We start from the raw sequence: 24211 nt of genomic DNA, 5'->3' as shown, positions 1-24211 counted from the left end.
GGTGGCACCTTAATAGGGGAGGACGGCTTGTGGTAATGACTGGAATGGATTAGGTGGAATGGTACGAAATACATCAAATACATAGTTTGATGCCATTCCATTCGCTCCGTCCCAGCCATTATTATGAGGCGTCCTCCCCTCAGCAGCCTCCACTGATCCCAACACAGCATGAGTTATTGGACTAACGGGAGCCAATACTTTAAAGAACTCAACACAATTAATCCTGATGCCATTCACTCATGTTGTTTGCAGGGCAGTTTAAATTGACTAGTGGAATGAATGTGACTATCACTGTGAGGTACAGACACAGTAGGTAAGCATGAGCGTGTTTATATTCAGGCATGACCCAAGTTAAGTTTAGGGTAGCAAACTACAGCTAGGCTACTAGAATTTTAAGCATGGCCTGAAGCGTTAGAGGCGGCTCAATTATGCATCACTCTGGTGGGGGAAAAAACCCTGAAATACTGTAGCTGTTCTCATACAAGCTGGAAATAGGTATAGCCTGGGAACATCACGTCTGTTTTGAGTCATGTGCTCATGGGATTTCGGCACCTCATTCAATGCATAAAATGGGAAAACATAACCTTTATAAGTGTAAATATTTCCCAAGTGAACTGCTTGCATAGATCAGTCATCACCAGGCTGTTTGTGTAAAGGCTGCGTAGATCAGTTACATCGCTAGGCTATGTTTGCATGAGTTGAGGCTGCGTAGATCCGTCACATCACTAGTCTGTGTGTGTAAAGGGTGCGTAGATTAGTCACATCGCTAGGCTATGTGTGTGTGAGTTGAGGCTGCGGAGATCAGTCACATCGCTAGGCTATGTGTGTGTGAGTTGAGGCTGCGGAGATCAGTCACATCGCTAGGCTATGTGTGTGTGAGTTGAGGTTGCGTAGATCAGTCACATCGCTAGGCTATGTGTGTGTGAGTTGAGGTTGTGGAGATCAGTCACATCGCTAGGCTATGTGTGTGTGAGTTGAGTCTATGTGGAGCTGAGCAGTTGCCAATAGTCTGCAGAGGTCCCCTTGTTACTGACATTTTAAAATGCCAGCATAGCTGAACTATTGCATAAAACTATTTAAAATAAAAGTAACGTTATATGTCAGACGAATGATTCATTGATTTTAAGAGGCTGGCTTACCCGTCTCTTGTTCAAATCCAAATGTTTTACTGTTGTTAAACATCGCCAAGATCCCCGCTGCAACCAAAAAGTAAATTGGAGAGAAAGGTTGTGCAAGTCCGCAGTGTAAGTAAATCATCTTGTTGGAAGGTAAAGAAAGACAATATGTTATTATGCTTTATCCTCACTGTACCGACTGTCATTTCAAACACTTTCAATTTAGTAGCGAAACACTTATATCCCGCTAGAACCATGTACTTTAGACATAGAAAGCGTGACGCCGGCGATATAAACTTAATTAACTTCTGTACGACGTTGTATCCTTCCTCAGTGATTTTCACACGCGTCTTTTGCGTTCCAAGAATTGTAAACTGTAAGTGTTGTTTGATGACAAGACGATGTCCTCCTTTCTTCCATCAAGGCCCCTTCGACAGCCCTGACAGTTAGGAACTTTCCCTAACAAGCCGAACTTTGCTGAAGAACCTCCCTCTCCGATACAGTTTAGTGGGTGGACTTGAGAGAATTCCTTTCAGTAGTAGCCCAGGGGATGGTAGGTGATGGGGAAACTATTACATTCAATTAGTTGGATTGCCTGTTAAAATAAAAATACGTATGGTGTGCAATTGTAAATAAAGTGGGATAGTTGAGGAAAATCGAATTGACACATTTAACCGGATGTCAAATAGGCATCCCGACACGCAATAAAGGCTAATGTTACGATTGTAACACCATATTAAATAATATTGCTTGTATATTATATGCCTACAGCGACACTTTAGCCTACTGTATAATCTCGTTCGCATGGTTACTGCGCAGAGCACCAATGCATAACGGGACCTGTGTGCATTATGCACTGTGAGGAGCCCCAAACTCCAAGGAAATCATAAACACGACTGATCAATTGCATTATAGTTTCCTTAGAAAATGATACTTTCATCTTGGAGCTCAGAATACTGTGTATCCCCTTATGGAAATGATGCGTCAAACTCATTCCTCCTAGGGCCTATGCTGGGTTTTTTGTTTTTCCTTTCAATTAAGACCTAGACAACCAGGTGAGGGGAGTTCCTTACTTATCAGTGACCTTAATGAATCGAGTACAAAGGAGGAGCAAAAACCCGCAGACACACCATCCTCCGTGGAACAAGATTGACACGTTCCCCATAGCGTCCTTCACTGATCTCCTGCTGGTTGAGCCATCATGTTGCCCCCTCTAGCGGAAGAGGGCGGTCAGTTTGGCACAAAATGTCGAGAATAAATATGGAAATGTCATAGAATGAAGAAGGAAAAATACGTTAGAATGAAGAAGGAAAAAGACTTGTAAAATGTCATGTCTGCCACGTTAAAGCCGATAAGGAAACCGATATGAGTAGGCTAGACTAGGGGGAGTTTTTGGTATTCTTTCGTGCCCAAGGGAGGAACAACTGTTTCATTGTTTTACCACACTATTTTGGTCCTATTCAAACCATAAAGTATTGGCGAATGGTCAAGTAAATAATCTCCCCATAATTAATTATATTTTGTTAAGTGTCAGGGACATTTTTCCCCATATAAAAACAGCAGCCCGCCTCGACCGGGAGACCCCATGGACGACGCAGCCTGTCACATCGCGACTCCTGTGGCGGACCGGGGCGCAAGCACGCGCAAGCACGCTGACACCGTCGCCAGGTGTATGGTGTTTCCTCCGATACATTGCTGTGTATGTATGTGTGTGTTTATATATGTGTGTGTGTATATATGTGTATATATATGTATGTGTGTGTGTGTATATATGTGTGTGTATATACATATATACATATATAATAAACAAGTACTCTATGTGGACACCTGCTCATCAAACATCTCATTCCAAAATCATGGGCATTGATATGGAGTTGGTCCCCCTTTGCTTCTATAACAGCATCCACTCTTCTGGGAAGGCTTTCTACTAGATGTTGGAACATTGCTGCAGGGACTTGCTTCCATTCAGCCACAAGAGCATAAGTGAGGTTGGGCACTGATGTTGGACGATTAGAGATTCCTCATAGTCAGCGTTCCAATTCATCCCAAAGGTGTTCAATGTGGTTAAGGTCAGGGCTCTGTGCAGGCCAGTCAAGTTCTTCCACACCGATCAACAAACCATTTCTGTATGGACCTCGCTTTGTGCATGGGGGAATTGTCATGCTGGAACAGGAAAGGGCCAAAAAGTTGGAAGAACAGAATTGTCTAGAATGTCACTGTTTTCTGTAGCATTAAGTTTTCCCTTCACTGGAACTAAGAGGCCTAGCCTGAACCATGAAAAACAGCCCCAGATCATTATTCCTCTTCCACCAGACTTTACAGTTGGCACTATGTATTGGGACAGGTAGCATTCTCCTCGCATCCGCCAAACCCAGATTAGTCTGTCCGACTGCCAGATGGTGAAGCATGAGTCATCACTCCAGAGAACGTGTTTCCACTGCTCCAGAGTCCAATGGCGGCAAGCTTTATACCACTCCAGCTGACTCTTGGCATTGCGCGTGGTGATTTTAGGCTTGTGTGTGGCTGCTCTGCCATGGACACCCATTTCATGAAGCTCCAGTTCTTGTGCTGATGTTGCTTCCAGAGGCAGTTTGGAACTCAGTATTGAGTGTTGCAACCAAGGCCAGACGATTTGTATGCGCTTCAGCATTCGGCGGTGCTGTTCTGTGAGCTTGTGTGGCCTACCACTTCCCAGCTGAGCCGTTAATGCTCCTAGACATTTCCAAATTTGACGACCTGACTTGTTGGAAAGATGGCATCCACATTGAAATTCACTGAGCTGTTCAGTAAGGCCATTCTACTGCCGATGTTTGTCTATGGAGATTGCATGGCTGTGTGCTCAGTTTTATACACCTGTCAGCAAAGGGTATGGCTGAAATAGCTGGATCCACTCATTTGAAGGGGTGTCCACGTTATTTTATACATATAGTGTAACTTGTTTTATTTTGGTATCTGAAAATTCATATTTTTGTCGAGACCTATCAGCAGTTTATTCACAAAGGTCTATCACAGAAAGGTCCATGACAGAAAGGTCCATCACGTCTCAAACGACCAATCCACGCGATGCAGGGGCAGGCGCTGTGAACACGCACGACTACGCACCTGTATAAGACTCCAGTCAAGATGCAAAGTTTCACATTGATTGTGGCGTTATATAGGACTGTAGACACGATAACTTTTATCATACAAGCTTCAATTACTTCAAATGAACAGCTAAAATAAGCACTCAACTGTATGGAACGCGAGGACTATTCTGTGATAGGCCATCGAGAAGCGACCTGATGCTAGTAGAAGCACCGGTGTTGCATTCTTATCTGTGAGGATGGGCGAGCTACTCAACCACAGCGGGATTTTGGCATTGAACAGGACTTTAATGGATAATGACAAATTCGGCAGTCTGGAGGATATTGACGTGACCGCGGACGGCACTCCGATTCTAAGGATAATCATCTCCGTTGTTTACTCCATTGTGTGCGCGGTAGGGTTAATTGGGAACTTGTTAGTCTTTTTCCTAATGAGGTTAAAACAGGGCCGGAAGAAATCTAGTATTAACTTTTTCATCATCAACTTGGCAGTGACGGACTTCCAGTTTGTGTTGACTCTGCCGTTCTGGGCAGTGGACACCGCGCTGGACTTCAGCTGGCCGTTTGGAGACGCCATGTGTAAAATCATCCTTTCCGTAACAGTTATGAACATGTACGCTAGCGTGTTCTTTCTGACTGCTATGAGTGTGACCAGATACTGGTCTGTCGCCTCGGCTCTGAAGAACCGGTCGAGACAGAGGTCGTGTTCGGTGAAATTGGTGTGCGCGGTGCTGTGGGTCTCCGCAACCATTGCCACAGCACCCACTACCATTTTCTCCTCAGTGACCATAGTGGCCGGGGAGAAGCTCTGCCTCATCAGGTTCCCCGAGGGACATGACTGGCTCGCGCTCTATCATCTCCAAAAAATCATCATAGCGTTCGTCATACCCATGCTGATAGTGTCCGTCTGCTATCTGATGCTCTTACGGTTTATCCGTCTGAGGAGCATGAACAACAACCACCCCAAAAGGAGGTCAAGGGTGACCAAATCTGTCACCATCGTCGTCCTCTCCTTCTTTCTTTGCTGGATGCCAAATCACGCCATCACATTCTGGGGTGTATTGGTGAAATTTAACGCTGTCAATTGGGATAAATCCTACTATTTGGTCCACACCTATGTATTCCCGGTGACTGTGTGCCTCGCGCATGCCAATAGCTGCTTGAACCCAGTTCTGTATTGTCTCATGCGACGAGAATTCAGAAAGATGCTGAAGGATTTGTTTTGGAGAATTTCCTCACCAGCCATCTCCAAAGCCTGTACAATACGTACGTTTACGGGGACGTGCAACACACGTGTAACACACGACGACAACCAAGGGGTTATTCCCTTGAATGTTCTAGACACCACACAATGTCGACTATCCTTTATTGACAGACCGGATCTTCCCGCAATACCGGGTCTACCCGGAATGGCACCTGAAGATTCACAGTGCATCCACCAGACATAATTCACTTACTCTATGAAACGACTTGCTGTAATTACGCATGCATTTTGGAACTATAAAGCAGTATTTACGGAAATTTGGTGCGTCCCTGGCACGCACTGGAATGGGTAGGACATGTACTTGGTAAACTTTACGCGCAATGATTACATGTTGATTTTAAGAAAAGAGAGTCACAAATGTAGAGTACACCGAAGTCCATATTCCCTGTGGATGTTATGCCCTGTGTTGGAATGTTGAGATGTTTCTTCTGTCTTCCATTCAAGCTCACACATTGCCATTCAGAGACAATGCACACATTTTTGGTACATGAAAATGGAAATAAATGTGATCATATTAATATGTTATCAGTGCTTCTGTTGTGGTATATGGATATATGGCTGAATGTAAAAGGGTCATTGCAATGTATGTGAAATAAAGAGAATATCAATTAAGCATCTTGGTCGATTGATATATTCAGACAATATGTTGTGTGGGTCAAGTTGCTAGATATCAATTACTAAAACTCATTAGATGTCGAGAAATAGTCGATTGAAGATATTCAATGCGTTATTGGAGATTACTTACTGCGTAAGGCCGCACAAGTTGAGCTGTAACTGCGACGATATAATGGATTGCAAGTAGACAGTACTTTATAAATAAAGATAAGCATATTTGAATGTGTATTTTCTTCGTTCATATAGAGAGTTTGAGAAGGTTGCCAACTCCGGAAGCCGGCCTACGGTTATCTACTTCATTTTACCGAGATTACACTTTCAGAAATCGTAATGACACTCAAATCTATTAATATTAAGAAATCGACCGGCCCGGACCAATGTAACATTTATTTTCCCCAAATTGGTGCAGAGATCTTTGCTGTCCTTCTCACGCATATATTCAATCTTTAATTGGCGAGTGATACGATTCCAAAAGTCTGGAAAGCAGCTTACGTCACCCTGATACATCTTGGTCGATTGATGTATTCAGGCAATGTGTTGTGCGGGTCAATTGGATAACGTTGGATAACTATAGTCCCGTTTGTAAACTGTCTGCACTGGAAACATCTTTGGAAAAGCTGGTTGAACTCACAATTGAAAGACTTTCTGTATAATATCTCATTTGATCTAAATTCCAGTCGGGTTTTAGAGCCAAGTACAATTACTGCAGTAACGAAGGTTGTAGGTGATATCCTAGATGCTCAGGACAAGAAAAATCACTGTGTTTCATTTTTATTGACTTATCAAAGGCCTTTGTTGACCAATCCCTGACAAAAAAAGGTTGGTTTAAGTGTTGAAGCATTGGATTGGTTCCAAAACGACCTTTCTGACAGCATACAGTGTGTAGCACAGAGGGTGATACATCTGAGCTTCAAAGGATCCTTTTTTACAATGCATATAAATGATACAGCGAAGACTCTATGCTGATGACAGAATTATTTATTCTTGTACATCTTCAAGGCTTTTCAGGATTTACAGTTGGCTTTTGATGCTGTTTGAATTTAAACTTGTGCTTAATGCAAGGAAAGGGTTTTCTCTTTGAAAGTAGACACATGGAGTCACTTGCACATTTCAACTCTAAAAAGTCAGGAAACTGATAAGGGCACCTATAAGTATCTTGGGAATTGGTTAGAAGAAAAGCTGAATTTTAAACAGCACATTGATAACTTCGCCAGAGAACTGAAGTTGAAATTGGGTTTTTCTTTTAGGAACAAAACTTGTTTTTCAATGTTAGTCAGAAAGGATCTTGTTCAAAGCACTTTGTTATCGGTGCTGGATTATAGTGCCTATATGCAGGCCTTAGCAAGTACCTGAACTCTGGACACAGTGTATCATGTTGCTTTTAAGATGTATCACCAATGCCAGATTCCTCTCTCACCCATCACTGTGATTTGTATGGCCTGGTGCAATCGACCTCTCTCTCCATGGTGCAAACACACTGATGCACTTTTGTGTAAATAGAAAGCATTGATGAGGCAGCCCCTTTTGTGTCTCTGTTCCTTCCTGACCAGGTCAGTCACTCAATACAGTCTTCGTTCAGTCGCTGCCGTCCGTGTCTGTTCCTAAGTCTAGAACTGATATGGGGAAACAAGATCCCCCAGAATTCCCCTTCATTCTGGAACATGCTTCAAAAGATATTCAAGTTTGGGGAGTTAAGTGTCCTTCCCTGTTTTTAAGACAATGTTTTTGATAGCTACAGTTTAATATTTTTTATGTATTTGTATTTTTTGAAATACGCTGCTATTTCCCTGTTTTGACGTCTTGCCAGGTCACCCAGGCAAGAGGTTTCTAACCTCAATGAGTCCTACTTGGTTAAATCAAAATAAAACTATTATGTTTGGTAGAGGTGTGGTGAAGCGTTTCACTAACTCCTCGGGACAACATTTAGGTTTTCCCCCTAGCACAACAGATTCAAATAATCAACTCATCATCAAGCTAGGGTTTTCCCACCTAGCACAACAGATTCTAATAATCAACTCATCATCAAGCTAGTTTTTCCCCCCCGAGCACAACAGATTCAAATAATCACCTCATCATCAAGCTAGTGTTTTCCCCCCTAGCACAACAGATTCTAATAATCAACTCATCATCAAGCTAGGGTTTTCCCCCCTAGCACAACAGATTCTAATAATCAACTCATCATCAAGCTAGGGTTTTCCCCCCTAGCACAACAGATTCTAATAATCAACTCATCATCAAGCTAGGGTTTTTCCCCTAGCACAACAGATTCAAATAATCAACTCATCATCAAGCTAGGGTTTTCCCCCCTAGCACAACAGATTCAAATAATCAACTCATCATCAAGCTAGGGTTTCCCCCCTAGCACAACAGATTCTAATAATCAACTCATCATCAAGCTAGGGTTTTCCCCCCTAGCACAACAGATTCAAATAATCAACTCATCATCAAGCTAGGGTTTTCCCCTAGCACAACAGATTCAAATAATAAATTCATCATCAAGCTAGGGTTTTCCCCTAGCACAACAGATTCTAATAATCAACTCATCATCAAGCTAGGGTTTTTTCCCTAGCACAACAGATTCAAATAATCACCTCATCATCAAGCTAGGGTTTTCCCCCCTAGCACAACAGATTCAAATAATCAACTCATCATCAAGCTAGGGTTTTCCCCCCTAGCACAACAGATTCTAATAATCAACTCATCATCAAGCTAGGGTTTTCCCCCTAGCACAACAGATTCAAATAATCACCTCATCATCAAGCTAGGGTTTTCCCCCCTAGCACAACAGATTCTAATAATCACCTCATCATCAAGCTAGGGTTTTCCCCCCTAGCACAACAGATTCTAATAATCAACTCATCATCAAGCTAGGGTTTTCCCCCCTAGCACAACAGATTCTAATAATCACCTCATCATCAAGCTAGGGTTTTCCCCCCTAGCACAACAGATTCTAATAATCAACTCATCATCAAGCTAGGTTTTCCCCCTAGCACAACAGATTCTAATAATCACCTCATCATCAAGCTAGGGTTTTCCCCCCTAGCACAACAGATTCTAATAATCAACTCATCATCAAGCTAGGGTTTTCCCCTAGCACAACAGATTCAAATAATCACCTCATCATCAAGCTAGGTTTTTCCCCTAGCACAACAGATTCAAATAATCACCTCATCATCAAGCTAGGGTTTTCCCCCTAGCACAACAGATTCAAATAATCAACTCATCATCAAGCTAGGGTTTTCCCCCTAGCACAACAGATTCTAATAATCACCTCATCATCAAGCTAGGGTTTTCCCCCCTAGCACAACAGATTCTAATAATCACCTCATCATCAAGCTAGGGTTTTCCCCCCTAGCACAACAGATTCAAATAATCAACTCATCATCAAGCTAGGGTTTTTTCCCCTAGCACAACAGATTCAAATAATCACCTCATCATCAAGCTAGGGTTTTCCCCCCTAGCACAACAGATTCTAATAATCACCTCATCATCAAGCTAGGGTTTTCCCCCTAGCACAACAGATTCTAATAATCACCTCATCATCAAGCTAGGGTTTTCCCCCCTAGCACAACAGATTCTAATAATCACCTCATCATCAAGCTAGGGTTTTCCCCCCTAGCACAACAGATTCAAATAATCAACTCATCATCAAGCTAGGTTTTTTCCCCTAGCACAACAGATTCAAATAATCACCTCATCATCAAGCTAGGGTTTTTTCCCTAGCACAACTGATTCAAATAATCAACTCATCATCAAGCTAGGGTTTTCCCCCCTAGCACAACAGATTCAAATAATCAACTCATCATCAAGCTAGGGTTTTCCCTAGCACAACAGATTCAAATAATCAACTCATCATCAAGCTAGGGTTTTCCCCCCTAGCACAACAGATTCTAATAATCACCTCATCATCAAGCTATGGTTTTTCCCCCTAGCACAACAGATTCTAATAATCAACTCATCATCAAGCTAGGGTTTTTCCCCTAGCACAACAGATTCTAATAATCACCTCATCATCAAGCTAGTTTTTCCCCCCCGAGCACAACAGATTCTAATAATCACCTCATCATCAAGCTAGTGTTTTCCCCCCTAGCACAACAGATTCTAATAATCAACTCATCATCAAGCTAGGTTTTCCCCCTAGCACAACAGATTCTAATAATCAACTCATCATCAAGCTAGGGTTTTCCCCCCTAGCACAACAGATTCTAATAATCAACTCATCATCAAGCTAGTGTTTTCCCCCCTAGCACAACAGATTCTAATAATCAACTCATCATCAAGCTAGGGTTTTTTCCCTAGCACAACAGATTCAAATAATCAACTCATCATCAAGCTATGTTTTTTTTTAAATCAGCTGTGTAGTGCTAGGACAAAAACCAAAATGTGCATTCCTTGGGTCATGATGAAATGAAGATGTACAGGCAACTGCCAAAATAAAGGAAACACCACAATTATTTTAATAGGGCATTGGGCCACCACGTGCCCCCCCAGAACAGCTTCAATGTGTTGGCAGATTCTACCAGTCTGGAACTCTATTGGAGGGATGCAACACCATTCTTCCACCAGAAATTCCATATGGGTGTTTTGTTGATGGTGGTGGAAAACGGCGTCTCTGGCATCGCTCCAGAACCTCCCATTAGTGTTCCACTGGGTTGAGATCTAGTGACATACATTCTCTGTTTTTATAAACATGCAGTGTTCCTTTGAGACCCCTCTTTCAAAGTCACAGAGATGTCTTCTAGCTTGGTAGCCAAAATAACACAACTGGGCAATTTGATACGTGACCCTAAGCATGATGGGATGTTTTAATTGCTCAGGAACCACACCTGTGTGGAAGCACCTGCTTTCAATATACTTTGGTATCCCTCAAGTGTTTCCTTCATTTGGTCAGTTCCATGTATATTCTCCACGTATTCTTCCTCCCCTCCTGCACTCATTAATGGATTAGCAATATTGGATGACTAAATTAAATGGCATTACATTCTTGGAAAAATAATATATGCTTACTGACAATACATTAGGCAGAGAATTCCTTTGACATGCGTAATTTACGCCCAAAATGCATGGAGTGTGCACAAATAATGCCCCTCGAATTGCAGGCTGCAGTTGCACACTTGACAAAATGCCCAGTGTGTGTGCAACGAATTCAAATCCTTCCTACATATCTAGTATTTAAAAATATATTCCTACTAATGATGTTGAATAATTTGGTTATTATGACATGTAAATATTGACGAAAATTGTTATTGTAAAGAATATTGTGGGAGGAACAAACAACATGCACAACGTTTTAGTTCAATGGTTTGTCTGAGAGCTTGGATGACTGCACCATGTAAACTACAGTTATACAATCCTACACCTAGAACATCAACAAACAGTTTCAATGGTTTGTCTGAGAGCTTGGATGACTGCACCATGTAAACTACATTTATACAATCCTACACCTAGAACATCAACAAACAGTTTCAATGGTTTGGCTGAGAGCTTGGATGACTAGAACTACAGTCAATCCTACACCTAGAACATCAACAAACAGTTTCAATGGTTTGTCTGAGAGCTTGGATGACTGCACCATGTAAACTACAGTTATACAATCCTACACCTAGAACATCAACAAACAGTTTCAATGGTTTGTCTGAGAGCTTGGATGACTGCACCATGTAAACTACAGTTATACAATCCTACACCTAGAACATCAACAAACAGTTTCAATGGTTTGTCTGAGAGCTTGGATGACTGCACCATGTAAACTACAGTTATACAATCCTACACCTAGAACATCAACAAACAGTTTCAATGGTTTGTCTGAGAGCAATGCACCATAAACTACATTTATACAATCCTACACCTAGAACATCAACAAACAGTTTCAATGGTTTGTCTGAGAGCTTGGATGACTGCACCATGTAAACTAACTACATTTATACAATCCTACACCTAGAACATCAACAAACAGTTTCAATGGTTTGTCTGAGAGCTTGGATGACTGCACCATGTAAACTACATTTATACAATCCTACACCTATAACATCAACAAACAGTTTCAATGGTTTGTCTGAGAGCTTGGATGACTGCACCATGTAAACTACATTTATACAATTACACCTAGAACAATTTCCTGAGAGCTTGACTGCACCATGTAAACTACTAAATACAATCCTACACCTAGAACATCAACAAACAGTTTCAATGGTTTGTCTGACAACTGCACCATGTAAACTACTAAATACAATCCTACACCTAGAACATCAACAAACAGTTTCAATGGTTTGTCTGAGACCATGTAAACTTGGATGACTGCACCATTTCAATGTTTGTCTGAAACTACATTTATACAATCCTACACCTAGAACATCAACAAACAGTTTCAATGGTTTGGCTGAGAGCTTGGATGACTGCACCATGTAAACTACAGTTATACAATCCTACAATCAACAAACAGTTTCAATGGTTTGTCTGAAAGAAACTATTATACAACAAACAACATCAACAAACAGTTTCAATGGTTTGTCTGAGAGCTTGGATGACTGCACCATGTAAACTACAGTTATACAATCCTACACCTAGAACATCAACAAACAGTTTCAATGGTTTGGCTGAGAGCTTGGATGACTGCACCATGTAAACTACATTTATACAATCCTACACCTAGAACATCAACAAACAGTTTCAATGGTTTGTCTGAGAGCTTGGATGACTGCACCATGTAAACTACAGTTATACAATCCTACACCTAGAACATCAACAAACAGTTTCAATGGTTTGTCTGAGAGCTTGGATGACTGCACCATGTAAACTACAGTTATACAATCCTACACCTAGAACATCAACAAACAGTTTCAATGGTTTGTCTGAGAGCTTGGATGACTGCACCATGTAAACTACAGTTATACAATCCTACACCTAGAACATCAACAAACAGTTTCAATGGTTTGTCTGAGAGCTTGGATGACTGCACCATGTAAACTACATTTATACAATCCTACACCTAGAACATCAACAAACAGTTTCAATGGTTTGTCTGAGAGCTTGGATGACTGCACCATGTAAACTACAAAATACAATCCTACACCTAGAACATCAACAAACAGTTTCAATGGTTTGTCTGAGAGCTTGGATGACTGCACCATGTAAACTACATTTATACAATCCTACACCTAGTAAAAACTACAGTTATACAATCCTACACCTAGAACATCAACAAACAGTTTCAATGGTTTGTCTGAGAGCTTGGATGACTGCACCATGTAAACTACAGAACATCAACAAACAGTTTCAATACAATCCTACACCTAGAACATCAACAAACAGTTTCAATGGTTTGTCTGAGAGCTTGGATGACTGCACCATGTACACTACAGTTATACAATCCTACACCTAGAACATCAACAAACAGTTTCAATGGTTTGTCTGAGAGCTTGGATGACTGCACCATGTAAACTACATTTATACAATCCTACACCTAGAACATCAACAAACAGTTTCAATGGTTTGTCTGAGAGCTTGGATGACTGCACCATGTAAACTACATTGATACAATCCTACACCTAGAACATCAACAAACAGTTTCAATGGTTTGTCTGAGAGCTTGGATGACTGCACCATGTAAACTACATTGATACAATCCTACACCTAGAACATCAACAAACAGTTTCAAACTCAAAAGGGATATTTTAGTTGATTTAGTTTATTTGAATGTCCATTACATATTGCACATGCAGCAGACACTCTTCCTGCAGATACTCTTCCTGCAGCAAGTCAAATAAAACCCCCAATTAAAAAAATAAAAAAAGACATTGATTTAATTTATCAAATGCACTTGTATGAATGATTAGAAAGTAGCGTACAATAGACACAAACCTAGATGATCAATAAATGAAGTGCATGCAGGTGGTTGGGTAATGCTCAGTGCATGCAGGTGGTTGGGTAATGCTCAGTGCATGCAGGTGGTTGGGTAATGCTAAGTGCATGCAGGTGGTTGGGTAATGCTCAGTGCATGCAGGTGGTTGGGTAATGCTCAGTGCATGCAGTGGTTGGGTAATGCATGCATGCAGGTGGTTGGGTAATGCCAGGTCCCTTCCATGACCATGCAGGTTCCCATGTCATAATAACCAGGTCCCTTCCATGACCATGCTTCCCTGTCATCTCCCTCCTGTCCCTCAGTAATCCACTGACGGTAGTGTCACCATCCTGGTGAACTCCTCGTAGTGCACGTTGCCATTAGACTTCACGTTGGCTTCTCTGAACAGCTCGTCCACTGCAAAGTTTATAGGGGAAACAACATGTTAATTCACTGATCTGGGATGTATGTCAGCAGGTAGAAACGTTAAACAATTAACTCCATTCAAATGATGTGTTTTATCATTTGCAAATTTACACAAGAATCAGTTAATGTATGTGTTGACACATTTTTGTGTTTGGTATTTTATTAAGATCCCCATTAGATGTTGCAAAAGCAGAAGCTTCTCTTCCTGGGGTTCAACACAAAACATGAAACATAACACAGAATGACATAATACAGAACATCATTAGACAAGAACAGCTCAAGGACAGAACTACATACATTTTAAAAAGGCGTGGTGCCTTTTTACGTACTGCTCCTGCATTAAACGGCATTTTCAATAGAGGCTCCATTAGGCATTACATTTAGTCCTGTCTTAATCCACGACAGCTAAAACCCCTAGTGATAGAAACACATTGTAGGCTACCTTCTTTATCAGTCAGCTTCTCTCCTAGCTTGGTGAGCTTGGCCCGGAGCTCCGAGGCCAGGATGTAGCCCTTCTTCTGCTTGTCCGTCATCCTCATGGCCTCCAGGATCTCCGCCTTGGGGTCCTCCTGCTGGATCTGCCGGTGCATCATGGTCAGGAAGGTGGAGAAGTCAAGCTCGCCCTTCTTTTCTGGAGAAGGACGGATATTAGTAGAACTAATCACCTGCAAAGGGCACCATTGATCCAAAATAGGCCTAAATGCTGCGGTTAAAGTGACTGGTTATCTGCTACATGGCCAACTTGTATATTTCCATACAACTGTACTGAGCATGGTTGGTTATTCCTTACTTCAATAAAATAACTTGTTAGGGTAGTGGAGTGTGTCAATATGGCTGCATTTACACAGACAGCCCAATTCTGATATTTTTCCCACTAATGGATCTTTTGACCAATCACATCAGATCTTTTCACATCTTTTTCAGCGCTGATCTGATTGGTAAAAAAAGTGAAAAAAATATCAGAATTGGGCTTTCTGTTTTAATGTGTAAAATACTGAACTGCAAATGGGCATGAAGTTCAGAGTAACAGAGCAGGCAAACTTTTTGACTCTCAGAAAAACATTCTGTTCAATATTGTAAATCGGGAAGTTGGGGATTGATGGGAAAAAATCCTGTTGAGTCAAACGTGTTCTAACCAAAGCCTCTTTCACATTACCAAATCAGTTAATTGGTTTGAATATTTCTCAGTACTTCCCCCAGGTTAAAAAGTTCAGTGCAGCAATTATGAAGAGCTGAGAGAAGATACATATTTTTTTAATGTAATAAATGTAATTGGAACAAGCTTGGGACAGATTTCAGCTAACGTGTAGGTTACACTCAATGTGACAACTTCTCCCTCTACCCATCCCCCAAGTAGCAGCTTGCCTGCCTACTAAATAATTTACAGCCAAAACCTCACTCCGATTCATAAACAGTATGGCTAGATCAACAGGTGTCTAGAGCCGCCTCAATATTCTAATGTCTTCCGCTTCCCTGCTTGTTCCCTTCATCTGACCTGCCCATTAAACAGGCCATGGTGAAGGAGAGGAAGTCCCTTTAGAACCCTCAAACTCAACCAGTTCCACTGTGTTTTTTTTAATCATTCCCATTTAACCAGGGACTGATTTAGACCTGGAACACCAGGTGGGCAATTAATTATCAATTAATTATCAGGTAGAACAGAAAACCCATCAGGCTCCGGACCTCGTAGGGTAAGAGTTGAATACCCCTGCTATAGACTACTTAGATGCCCCCAGAGTAAGTCACTCTAGACCAGGGCTCTCCCAACCTTGTTCCTGGAGAGCTACTCTTCACTCCAACCCCAGTTGTAACTAACCTGATTCAGCTTATTAACTAGCTAGTTATTAGAATCAGGTGCGCTAGATTAGGTTTGGTGTGAAAACCTACAGGACCGTAGCTCTCCAGAAACAGGGTTGGAGAGACTTGCTGTAGACTATTGACATTCCCCCCAGGGTAGGTCACTCTCGACCAGGGGTACTCAACTCTTACCCTACCCAGTCCGGAGCCTGCTGGTTTTCTACTTTACCTGATCATGAATTGCATACACCTGCTGTCCCAGGTCTAATTCAGTCCCTGATTAGAGGGGAACAATGAAAAAATGCAGCGGAGCTGGCTTTGAGGTCCAGAGTTGAGTTTGAGGGCTATAGACCAGTGGTTCCTAAACTTTTTATAGTCCTGTACCCCTTCAAACATTCAACCTCCAGCTGCGTACCCCCTCTAGCACCAGGGTCAGTGCATTCTCAAAAGTTGTATTTTGCCATCATTGTAAGCCTGCCACACACCCACTATAAGATACATTTATTAAACCTCAGAATGGGTGTGAGTTTTTGTCACAACCCGGTTAATGGGAAGTGGCATAGAGCTCTTATAGGACCAGGGCACATATAATAAATCATTTAGATATTTATTTAACCATCTTACATATAACACCTTATTTGTTCATTGACTATTGTGAATAACTCACAACAGGTTAATGAGAAGGGTGTGCTTGAAAGGATGCACCTAACTCTGCAATGTTGGGTTGTATTAGAGAGAGTCTCGGTCTAAAATAATTTTCCACATACAGTCTCTGCCTGTATTTAGTTTTCATGCTAGTGAGGGCTGAGAATCCACTCTTACATAGGTACGTGGTTGCAAAGGGCATCAGTGTCTTAACAGTGCGATTTGCCAAGGCAGAATACTCTGAGTGCAGCCCAATCCAGAAATCTGGCAGTGGCTTCTGATGAAATAACATTTTCACAGAACCGCTTGTTGCAATTTCGATGAGGCTCTCTTGTTCAGACATCGGTATGTGGACTGGAGGCAGGGCATGAAATGGTTAACGAATCTTTTCGAATCTTCCCGCACATTGAATATAGTTGCGGAGAGTCCCTATAATCCTAGATTCAGATGATTAAAACGAGAAAAAACATCACCCAGATAGGCCAGCCGTGTGAGAAACTCATGCAAGCGGTCAGACCAGGGAATAAACTTTAATCTCGTCTCTCAATTAAAAATATGTGTCAATGACATGATGTGTCATACTTTGCCCCTTGATAACCAGCGCACTTCTGTATGTTGTAAAAGCGTTACATGGTCGCTGCCCATATCATTGCATAGTGCAGAAAATACACAAGAGTTCAAGGGCCCTTGATTTACCAAAGTTAACCATTTTCACTGTTGTGTCCAATTTTTTTCTCATGCTGTCAGGCATTCCCTTGGCAGCAAGAGCCTCTCGGTGGATGCTGCAGTGTACTCATGGCGTCGGGAACAACTGCTTACACGCAGTGCTCCACTCCACTATGTATCCCTGTCAGTACAGATATCAACACATCTTGACCACCAAAGTCTATTTTATGTCACAAGGCTGTCCAATACTTAAAAAACATCCTCTCCTGTTGTCCTGGTTTCCAGTGGTTTGCAGAAGAGGATGTCTTCCTTAATTGACCCCCCATAAACATAACGGACATATGCCAGGCCCGCCGCCACTGGCTTGTATGCAAAGCAGTAATTGTTTCAAAACATCTCCTGCCATGTCACTGATGCATCGTGAAACAGTGTTGTTTGATGAAGACATTGTCTGTATAGTTTTTTGGGCCTTTTCCCCCAGCATTGTCCCAGTCATATCTGCGGCAGAAGGAAGAATTAAGTCCTCCACAATAGTATGGGGCTTGCCTGTCCAAGCCACTCGGTAGCTCACCATATAAGACACTTCTAGCTCCTTCTTATTAATGGTATCTGTTGCTTTTATACATGTCTTACTACTTGAAAGTGCTCTTAATTCTCGCTCAAAAACTCCTGTTGCTTATTTCAATTGGCATGTTTTGTTTCTGAATGTCTGCACAAGTGTGAAGTTTTCATCGAGTTGTGAGATAGTACTTTTGCACATATAACACACTGTGACTGAGGAAAGGCACTACTCCCAATATAAGTGAACCCCAAATCAATGTAGTTCTCATCATATTTGCGCCTCTTCGATGGTCCAACGTCCCTGTCTGTTGTTCGGTGCTTTCCCGGCTAAGGGGTAGTAGCTCTTCGGCTGCATCAGATTTACAAATGTCAGTGTCCATGCTAGCTAACAACACATGTAGAATTACTGATGCTAGCATTGGATGTGCTCGTGGAAGCAGAACAACTTGTGTCGTTGACAGGTGCAGGTGTAGTAGTGCTGGTAGTAGCAGTACTACCAGCAGAGCTGGTATGTGTCTCTATGGACGTCCATTGTCCATTAATCCATTTTCAAGCAAACAGAATGAGCAGTAGCTACATACGGACTGTTAGTGGAATTCCTGCAAGAGAGTAATGGTTAATGTGTTTGTTTGGATGTTAATTATTTGACAAGGCTGCCTGTATTTGACATTGTGTTGTTATTTCGCTGAACACTAGATGGTTTAATTTTATTTTTGGCAGTGAAACGAGAAAAAAAACCTCACCCAAATGTATATCCCTGTTGGGAAATCTAAATGGACTGTTTGAAAATGTGCTAATTTATTTTGATGTGAATCATATTTTTACTTGGCGTACCCCTGACGTCATTGCACGTACCCCTGGTGGGTTTGAAAATACCTGCTCTAGACTACTGAGATGCCCCTAGGGTCAGTCACTCTAGACTACTGAGATGTCCCCAGGGTAAGTCACTCTAGACTACTGAGATGTCCCCAGGGAAAGTCACTGTAGACTACTGAGATGTCCCCCAGGGTCAGTCACTCTAGACTACTGAGATGTCCCCAGGGTAAGTCACTCTAGACTACTGAGATGTCCCCAGGGTCAGTCACTCTAGACTACTGAGATGTCCCCAGGGTCAGTCACTCTAGACTACTGAGATGTCCCCAGGGTGAGTCACTCTAGACTACTGAGATGTCCCCAGGGTGAGTCACTCTAGACTACTGAGATGTCCCCAGGGTCAGTCACTCTAGACTACTGAGATGTCCCCAGGGTCAGTCACTCTAGACTACTGAGATGTCCCCAGGGTAAGTCACTCTGGACTACTGAGATGTCCCCCAGGGTCAGTCACTCTAGTCAGATGTCCCCAGGGTCTAGACTACTGAGATGTCCCCAGGGTCAGTCACTCTAGACTACTGAGATGTCCCCAGGGTCAGTCACTCTAGACTACTGAGATGTCCCCAGGGTCAGTCACTCTAGACTACTGAGATGTCCCCAGGGTCAGTCACTCTAGACTACTGAGATGTCCCCAGGGTCAGTCACTCTAGACTACTGAGATGTCCCCAGGGTCAGTCACTCTAGACTACTGAGATGTCCCCAGGGTCAGTCACTCTAGACTACTGAGATGTCCCCAGGGTCAGTCACTCTAGACTACTGAGATGTCCCCAGGGTCAGTCACTCTAGACTACTGAGATGTCCCCAGGGTAACTCTAGACTACTGAGATGCCCCAGGGTAAATCACTCTGACTACTGAGATGCCCCCAGGGTAAGTCACTCTGGACTACTGAGATGTCCCCAGGGTAAGTCACTCTGGACTACTGAGATGTCCCCAGGGTCAGTCACTCTAGACTACTGAGATGTCCCCAGGGTCAGTCACTCTAGACTACTGAGATGTCCCCAGGGTGAGTCACTCTAGACTACTGAGATGTCCCCAGGGTAAGTCACTCTAGACTACTGAGATGTCCCCAGGGTAAGTCACTCTAGACTACTGAGATGTCCCCAGGGTCAGTCACTTGTACTGAGATGTCCCCAGGGTCAGTCACTCTAGACTACTGAGATGTCCCCAGGGTGAGTCACTCTAGACTACTGAGATGTCCCCAGGGTCAGTCACTCTAGACTACTGAGATGTCCCCAGGGTCAGTCACTCTAGACTACTGAGATGTCCCCAGGGTAAGTCACTCTGGACTACTGAGATGTCCCCAGGGTAAGTCACTCTAGACTACTGAGATGTCCCCAGGGTCAGTCACTCTAGACTACTGAGATGTCCCCAGGGTCAGTCACTCTAGACTACTGAGATGTCCCCAGGGTCAGTCACTCTAGACTACTGAGATGCCCCCAGGGTAAGTCAGTCTAGACTACTGAGATGTCCCCAGGGTCAGTCACTCTAGACTACTGAGATGTCCCCAGGGTCAGTCACTCTAGACTACTGAGATGCCCCCAGGGTCAGTCACTCTAGACTACTGAGATGTCCCCAGGGTCAGTCACTCTAGACTACTGAGATGTCCCCAGGGTCAGTCACTCTAGACTACTGAGATGTCCCCAGGGTCAGTCACTCTAGACTACTGAGATGTCCCCAGGGTCAGTCACTCTAGACTACTGAGATGCCCCCAGGGTAAATCACTCTAGACTACTGAGATGCCCCCAGGGTAAGTCACTCTGGACTACTGAGATGTCCCCAGGGTAAGTCACTCTGGACTACTGAGATGTCCCCAGGGTAGTCACTCTGGACTACTGAGATGTCCCCAGGGTCAGTCACTCTAGACTACTGAGATGTCCCCAGGGTCAGTCACTCTAGACTACTAAGATGTCCCCAGGGTAAGTCACTCTAGACTACTGAGATGTCCCCAGGGTCAGTCACTCTAGACTACTGAGATGTCCCCAGGGTCAGTCACTCTAGACTACTGAGATGTCCCCAGGGTCAGTCACTCTAGACTACTGAGATGTCCCCAGGGTCAGTCACTCTAGACTACTGAGATGCCCCCAGGGTAAGTCAGTCTAGACCACTGAGATGCCCCCAGGGTCAGTCTCTCTAGACTACTGAGATGTCCCCAGGGTGAGTCACTCTAGACTACTGAGATGTCCCCAGGGTCAGTCACTCAAGACTACTGAGATGCCCCCAGGGTCAGTCTCTCTAGACTACTGAGATGCCCCCAGGGTCAGTCACTCTAGACTACTGAGATGTCCCCAGGGTCAGTCACTCTAGACTACTGAGATGTCCCCAGGGTCAGTCACTCTAGACTACTGAGATGCCCCCAGGGTAAATCACTCTAGACTACTGAGATGCCCCCAGGGTAAGTCACTCTGGACTACTGAGATGTCCCCAGGGTAAGTCACTCTGGACTACTGAGATGTCCCCAGGGTCAGTCACTCTAGACTACTGAGATGTCCCCAGGGTCAGTCACTCTAGACTACTGAGATGTCCCCAGGGTGAGTCACTCTAGACTACTGAGATGTCCCCAGGGTGAGTCACTCTAGACTACTGAGATGTCCCCAGGGTAAGTCACTCTAGACTACTGAGATGTCCCCAGGGTCAGTCACTCTAGACTACTGAGATGTCCCCAGGGTCAGTCACTCTAGACTACTGAGATGTCCCCAGGGTGAGTCACTCTAGACTACTGAGATGTCCCCAGGGTGAGTCACTCTAGACTACTGAGATGTCCCCAGGGTCAGTCACTCTAGACTACTGAGATGTCCCCAGGGTCAGTCACTCTAGACTACTGAGATGTCCCCAGGGTAAGTCACTCTGGACTACTGAGATGTCCCCAGGGTAAGTCACTCTAGACTACTGAGATGTCCCCAGGGTCAGTCACTCTAGACTACTGAGATGTCCCTGGGTCAGTCACTCTAGACTACTGAGATGTCCCCAGGGTCAGTCACTCTAGACTACTGAGATGCCCCAGGGTAAGTCAGTCTAGACTACTGAGATGTCCCCAGGGTCAGTCACTCTAGACTACTGAGATGTCCCCAGGGTCAGTCACTCTAGACTACTGAGATGTCCCCAGGGTCAGTCACTCTAGACTACTGAGATGCCCCCAGGGTCAGTCACTCTAGACTACTGAGATGTCCCCAGGGTCAGTCACTCTAGACTACTGAGATGTCCCCAGGGTCAGTCACTCTAGACTACTGAGATGTCCCCAGGGTCAGTCACTCTAGACTACTGAGATGCCCCCAGGGTAAATCACTCTAGACTACTGAGATGCCCCCAGGGTAAGTCACTCTGGACTACTGAGATGTCCCCAGGGTAAGTCACTCTGGACTACTGAGATGTCCCCAGGGTAAGTCACTCTGGACTACTGAGATGTCCCCAGGGTCAGTCACTCTAGACTACTGAGATGTCCCCAGGGTCAGTCACTCTAGACTACTAAGATGTCCCCAGGGTAAGTCACTCTAGACTACTGAGATGTCCCCAGGGTCAGTCACTCTAGACTACTGAGATGTCCCCAGGGTCAGTCACTCTAGACTACTGAGATGTCCCCAGGGTCAGTCACTCTAGACTACTGAGATGTCCCCAGGGTCAGTCACTCTAGACTACTGAGATGCCCCCAGGGTAAGTCAGTCTAGACCACTGAGATGCCCCCAGGGTCAGTCTCTCTAGACTACTGAGATGTCCCCAGGGTGAGTCACTCTAGACTACTGAGATGTCCCCAGGGTCAGTCACTCAAGACTACTGAGATGCCCCCAGGGTCAGTCTCTCTAGACTACTGAGATGCCCCCAGGGTCAGTCACTCTAGACTACTGAGATGTCCCCAGGGTCAGTCACTCTAGACTACTGAGATGTCCCCAGGGTAAGTCACTCTAGACTACTGAGATGTCCCCAGGGTGAGTCACTCTAGACTACTGAGATGTCCCCAGGGTCAGTCACTCTAGACTACTGAGATGTCCCCAGGGTAAGTCACTCTAGACTACTGAGATGTCCCCAGGGTGAGTCACTCTAGACTACTGAGATGTCCCCAGGGTCAGTCACTCTAGACTACTGAGATGTCCCCAGGGTCAGTCACTCTAGACTACTGAGATGTCCCCAGGGTCAGTCACTCTAGACTACTGAGATGTCCCCAGGGTCAGTCACTCTAGACAACTGAGATGTCCCCAGGGTGAGTCACTCTAGACTACTGAGATGTCCCCAGGGTCAGTCACTCTAGACTACTGAGATGTCCCCAGGGTCAGTCACTCTAGACTACAGATGTCCCCAGGGTAAGTCAGAGACTACTGAGATGTCCCCAGTGTAAGTCACTGTAGACTACTGAGATGCCCCCAGGGTAAGTCACTGTAGACTACTGAGATGCCCCCCAGGGTAAGTCAGTCTAGACTACTGAGATGTCCCCAGGGTAAGTGAGGGGCCCTTGATGGCATACCTATCTTGTGGACCTGCAGGTGTCGGTCGATCTCACCGAAGGTGGGACTCGTCCCCAGACAGCGCATAACTGTGATCAGGTCCTTGGCTTCAATCTTCCCCTTGCGCTTCTTGTCATACAAGGAGAAACATTCCTTGAACTCTACGGGGAGAGGAAAAACAGGCAAATAATGTACTGATGTGCTGGGTGAAAAGAAACTAAAAAACAAATCATGATAATCCATTCTAAAAACAGTGCATATTACAATGTTTCTCCTCTCCAAGGAGGCAATTCAAATCTTATTGTCTCACAAGTGTGGAGAAATAAGTCAATCATACTTTTAACCTCAATTGGGACCATTTTCTAAAATGCCCTTTTTAAAAAGCCATTGCTTTCAAAGTTTGTCGCAACATTTTACTCTACTGTTCAATATCAATTTATTGAAAAATAATGACATTATTTATGTCCCATGTGACCTCCCACACACCAAAAGAAAAGCTAGCAAACAATATAGCACACCTTACCGTTGATCTGAGTTCCTGACAGGAATTTAGCCTGAGGAAAAACACAATACACCATGAATTGGCCTGAACATTTACAGAAATGAGTAAACACAAAACAATTAAATTGTTTTTCTTACCATGTCTGTAGTCAGAGATCTCTCTTCCTGGAATGCAAATGGCTTACCTTACCTGTCTCCACACCCATCTGCCTGCCGGTTCAAAGTCCACCACAGAGTACATGTTATTTAATACCGGTTGCTGTGGAAACTGAGATAGTGGATCCAAGGTATCATATTATCCTCTCCCTTTCTCTTCTATCAAATACTTGTGATACTAATCACTACCTTATTACCTGATATGACAACCAGGATATGTTAAACTACACAGCGTGGC

The 24211-nt window shown here is 43.7% G+C and overlaps 3 protein-coding genes and 2 long non-coding RNA genes across 17 annotated transcripts in view; 1 reads left to right on the top strand and 4 right to left on the bottom strand.

Annotated features, from left to right (window-relative positions):
• LOC118372296 (A disintegrin and metalloproteinase with thrombospondin motifs 7) overlaps window positions 1-1559 on the bottom strand; it is a 200145-nt gene extending 198586 nt beyond the window's left edge. The window contains exon 1 of the mRNA XM_052500303.1: window positions 1140-1559. Coding sequence (XP_052356263.1) covers window positions 1140-1257 — 118 coding nt within the window. The 5' untranslated portion in view covers window positions 1258-1559. The remainder of the gene's footprint in view (window positions 1-1139) is intronic.
• A 2666-nt stretch (window positions 1560-4225) lies between these two features.
• On the top strand, window positions 4226-6090 carry LOC118372297 (relaxin-3 receptor 1-like). Its single transcript, XM_052500304.1, has one exon. It carries the CDS (start codon window positions 4438-4440, stop codon window positions 5644-5646), a length of 1209 nt encoding a protein of 402 aa, XP_052356264.1. The 5' UTR covers window positions 4226-4437; the 3' UTR covers window positions 5647-6090.
• A 3155-nt stretch (window positions 6091-9245) lies between these two features.
• Window positions 9246-9717, bottom strand: LOC127916950 (uncharacterized). Its single transcript, XR_008096704.1, has 4 exons — window positions 9613-9717; window positions 9508-9560; window positions 9402-9454; window positions 9246-9296 (listed from the first exon to the last, which is right to left on the bottom strand). It is a non-coding gene; the product is annotated as an uncharacterized LOC127916950 (long non-coding RNA).
• A 794-nt stretch (window positions 9718-10511) lies between these two features.
• LOC127916949 (uncharacterized) lies at window positions 10512-14104 on the bottom strand. Of its 13 annotated transcripts, none has more exons than XR_008096700.1 (6): window positions 13625-14104; window positions 13370-13454; window positions 13150-13234; window positions 12726-13065; window positions 11595-11849; window positions 10512-11521 (listed from the first exon to the last, which is right to left on the bottom strand). It is a non-coding gene; the product is annotated as an uncharacterized LOC127916949 (long non-coding RNA). The 13 variants fall into 13 exon arrangements; XR_008096698.1 differs by having other exon boundaries at window positions 13540-13708; XR_008096691.1 differs by lacking the exon at window positions 13625-14104 and adding an exon at window positions 12015-12099 and having other exon boundaries at window positions 12641-13065; window positions 13370-13606.
• Window positions 14105-14217: 113 nt separating this feature from the next.
• Window positions 14218-24165, bottom strand: LOC127916947 (calmodulin-like protein 4). Its single transcript, XM_052500301.1, has 5 exons — window positions 23956-24165; window positions 23840-23870; window positions 23337-23477; window positions 14786-14974; window positions 14218-14334 (listed from the first exon to the last, which is right to left on the bottom strand). The coding sequence occupies exons 1-5, from the start codon at window positions 23956-23958 to the stop codon at window positions 14237-14239; spliced, it is 462 nt and encodes a 153-aa protein (XP_052356261.1). The 5' UTR covers window positions 23959-24165; the 3' UTR covers window positions 14218-14236.
• Between the last annotated feature and the right edge of the window lie 46 nt (window positions 24166-24211).

This window comes from Oncorhynchus keta, unplaced genomic scaffold (assembly GCF_023373465.1).
Source record: "Oncorhynchus keta strain PuntledgeMale-10-30-2019 unplaced genomic scaffold, Oket_V2 Un_contig_1027_pilon_pilon, whole genome shotgun sequence".
Taxonomy (NCBI): domain Eukaryota; kingdom Metazoa; phylum Chordata; class Actinopteri; order Salmoniformes; family Salmonidae; genus Oncorhynchus; species Oncorhynchus keta.
Note: the sequence above shows the minus strand (reverse complement) of the source record. Positions and strands in the feature narration are given on the sequence as shown.

Bases quoted from the DNA above. Each gene is read 5' to 3' on its own strand.
- LOC118372297 (XM_052500304.1), top strand. From the start codon at position 4,438: ATGGGCGAGCTACTCAACCACAGCGGGATTTTGGCATTGAACAGGACT.
- LOC127916947 (XM_052500301.1), bottom strand. The intron at 23,478-23,839 runs GTAAGGTGTGCT...CTCTCCCCGTAG, and splicing joins GTCAGGAACTCAGATCAACG to AGTTCAAGGAATGTTTCTCC. The intron at 14,975-23,336 runs GTATGCCATCAA...GTCCTTCTCCAG, and splicing joins CCTGCAGGTCCACAAGATAG to AAAAGAAGGGCGAGCTTGAC.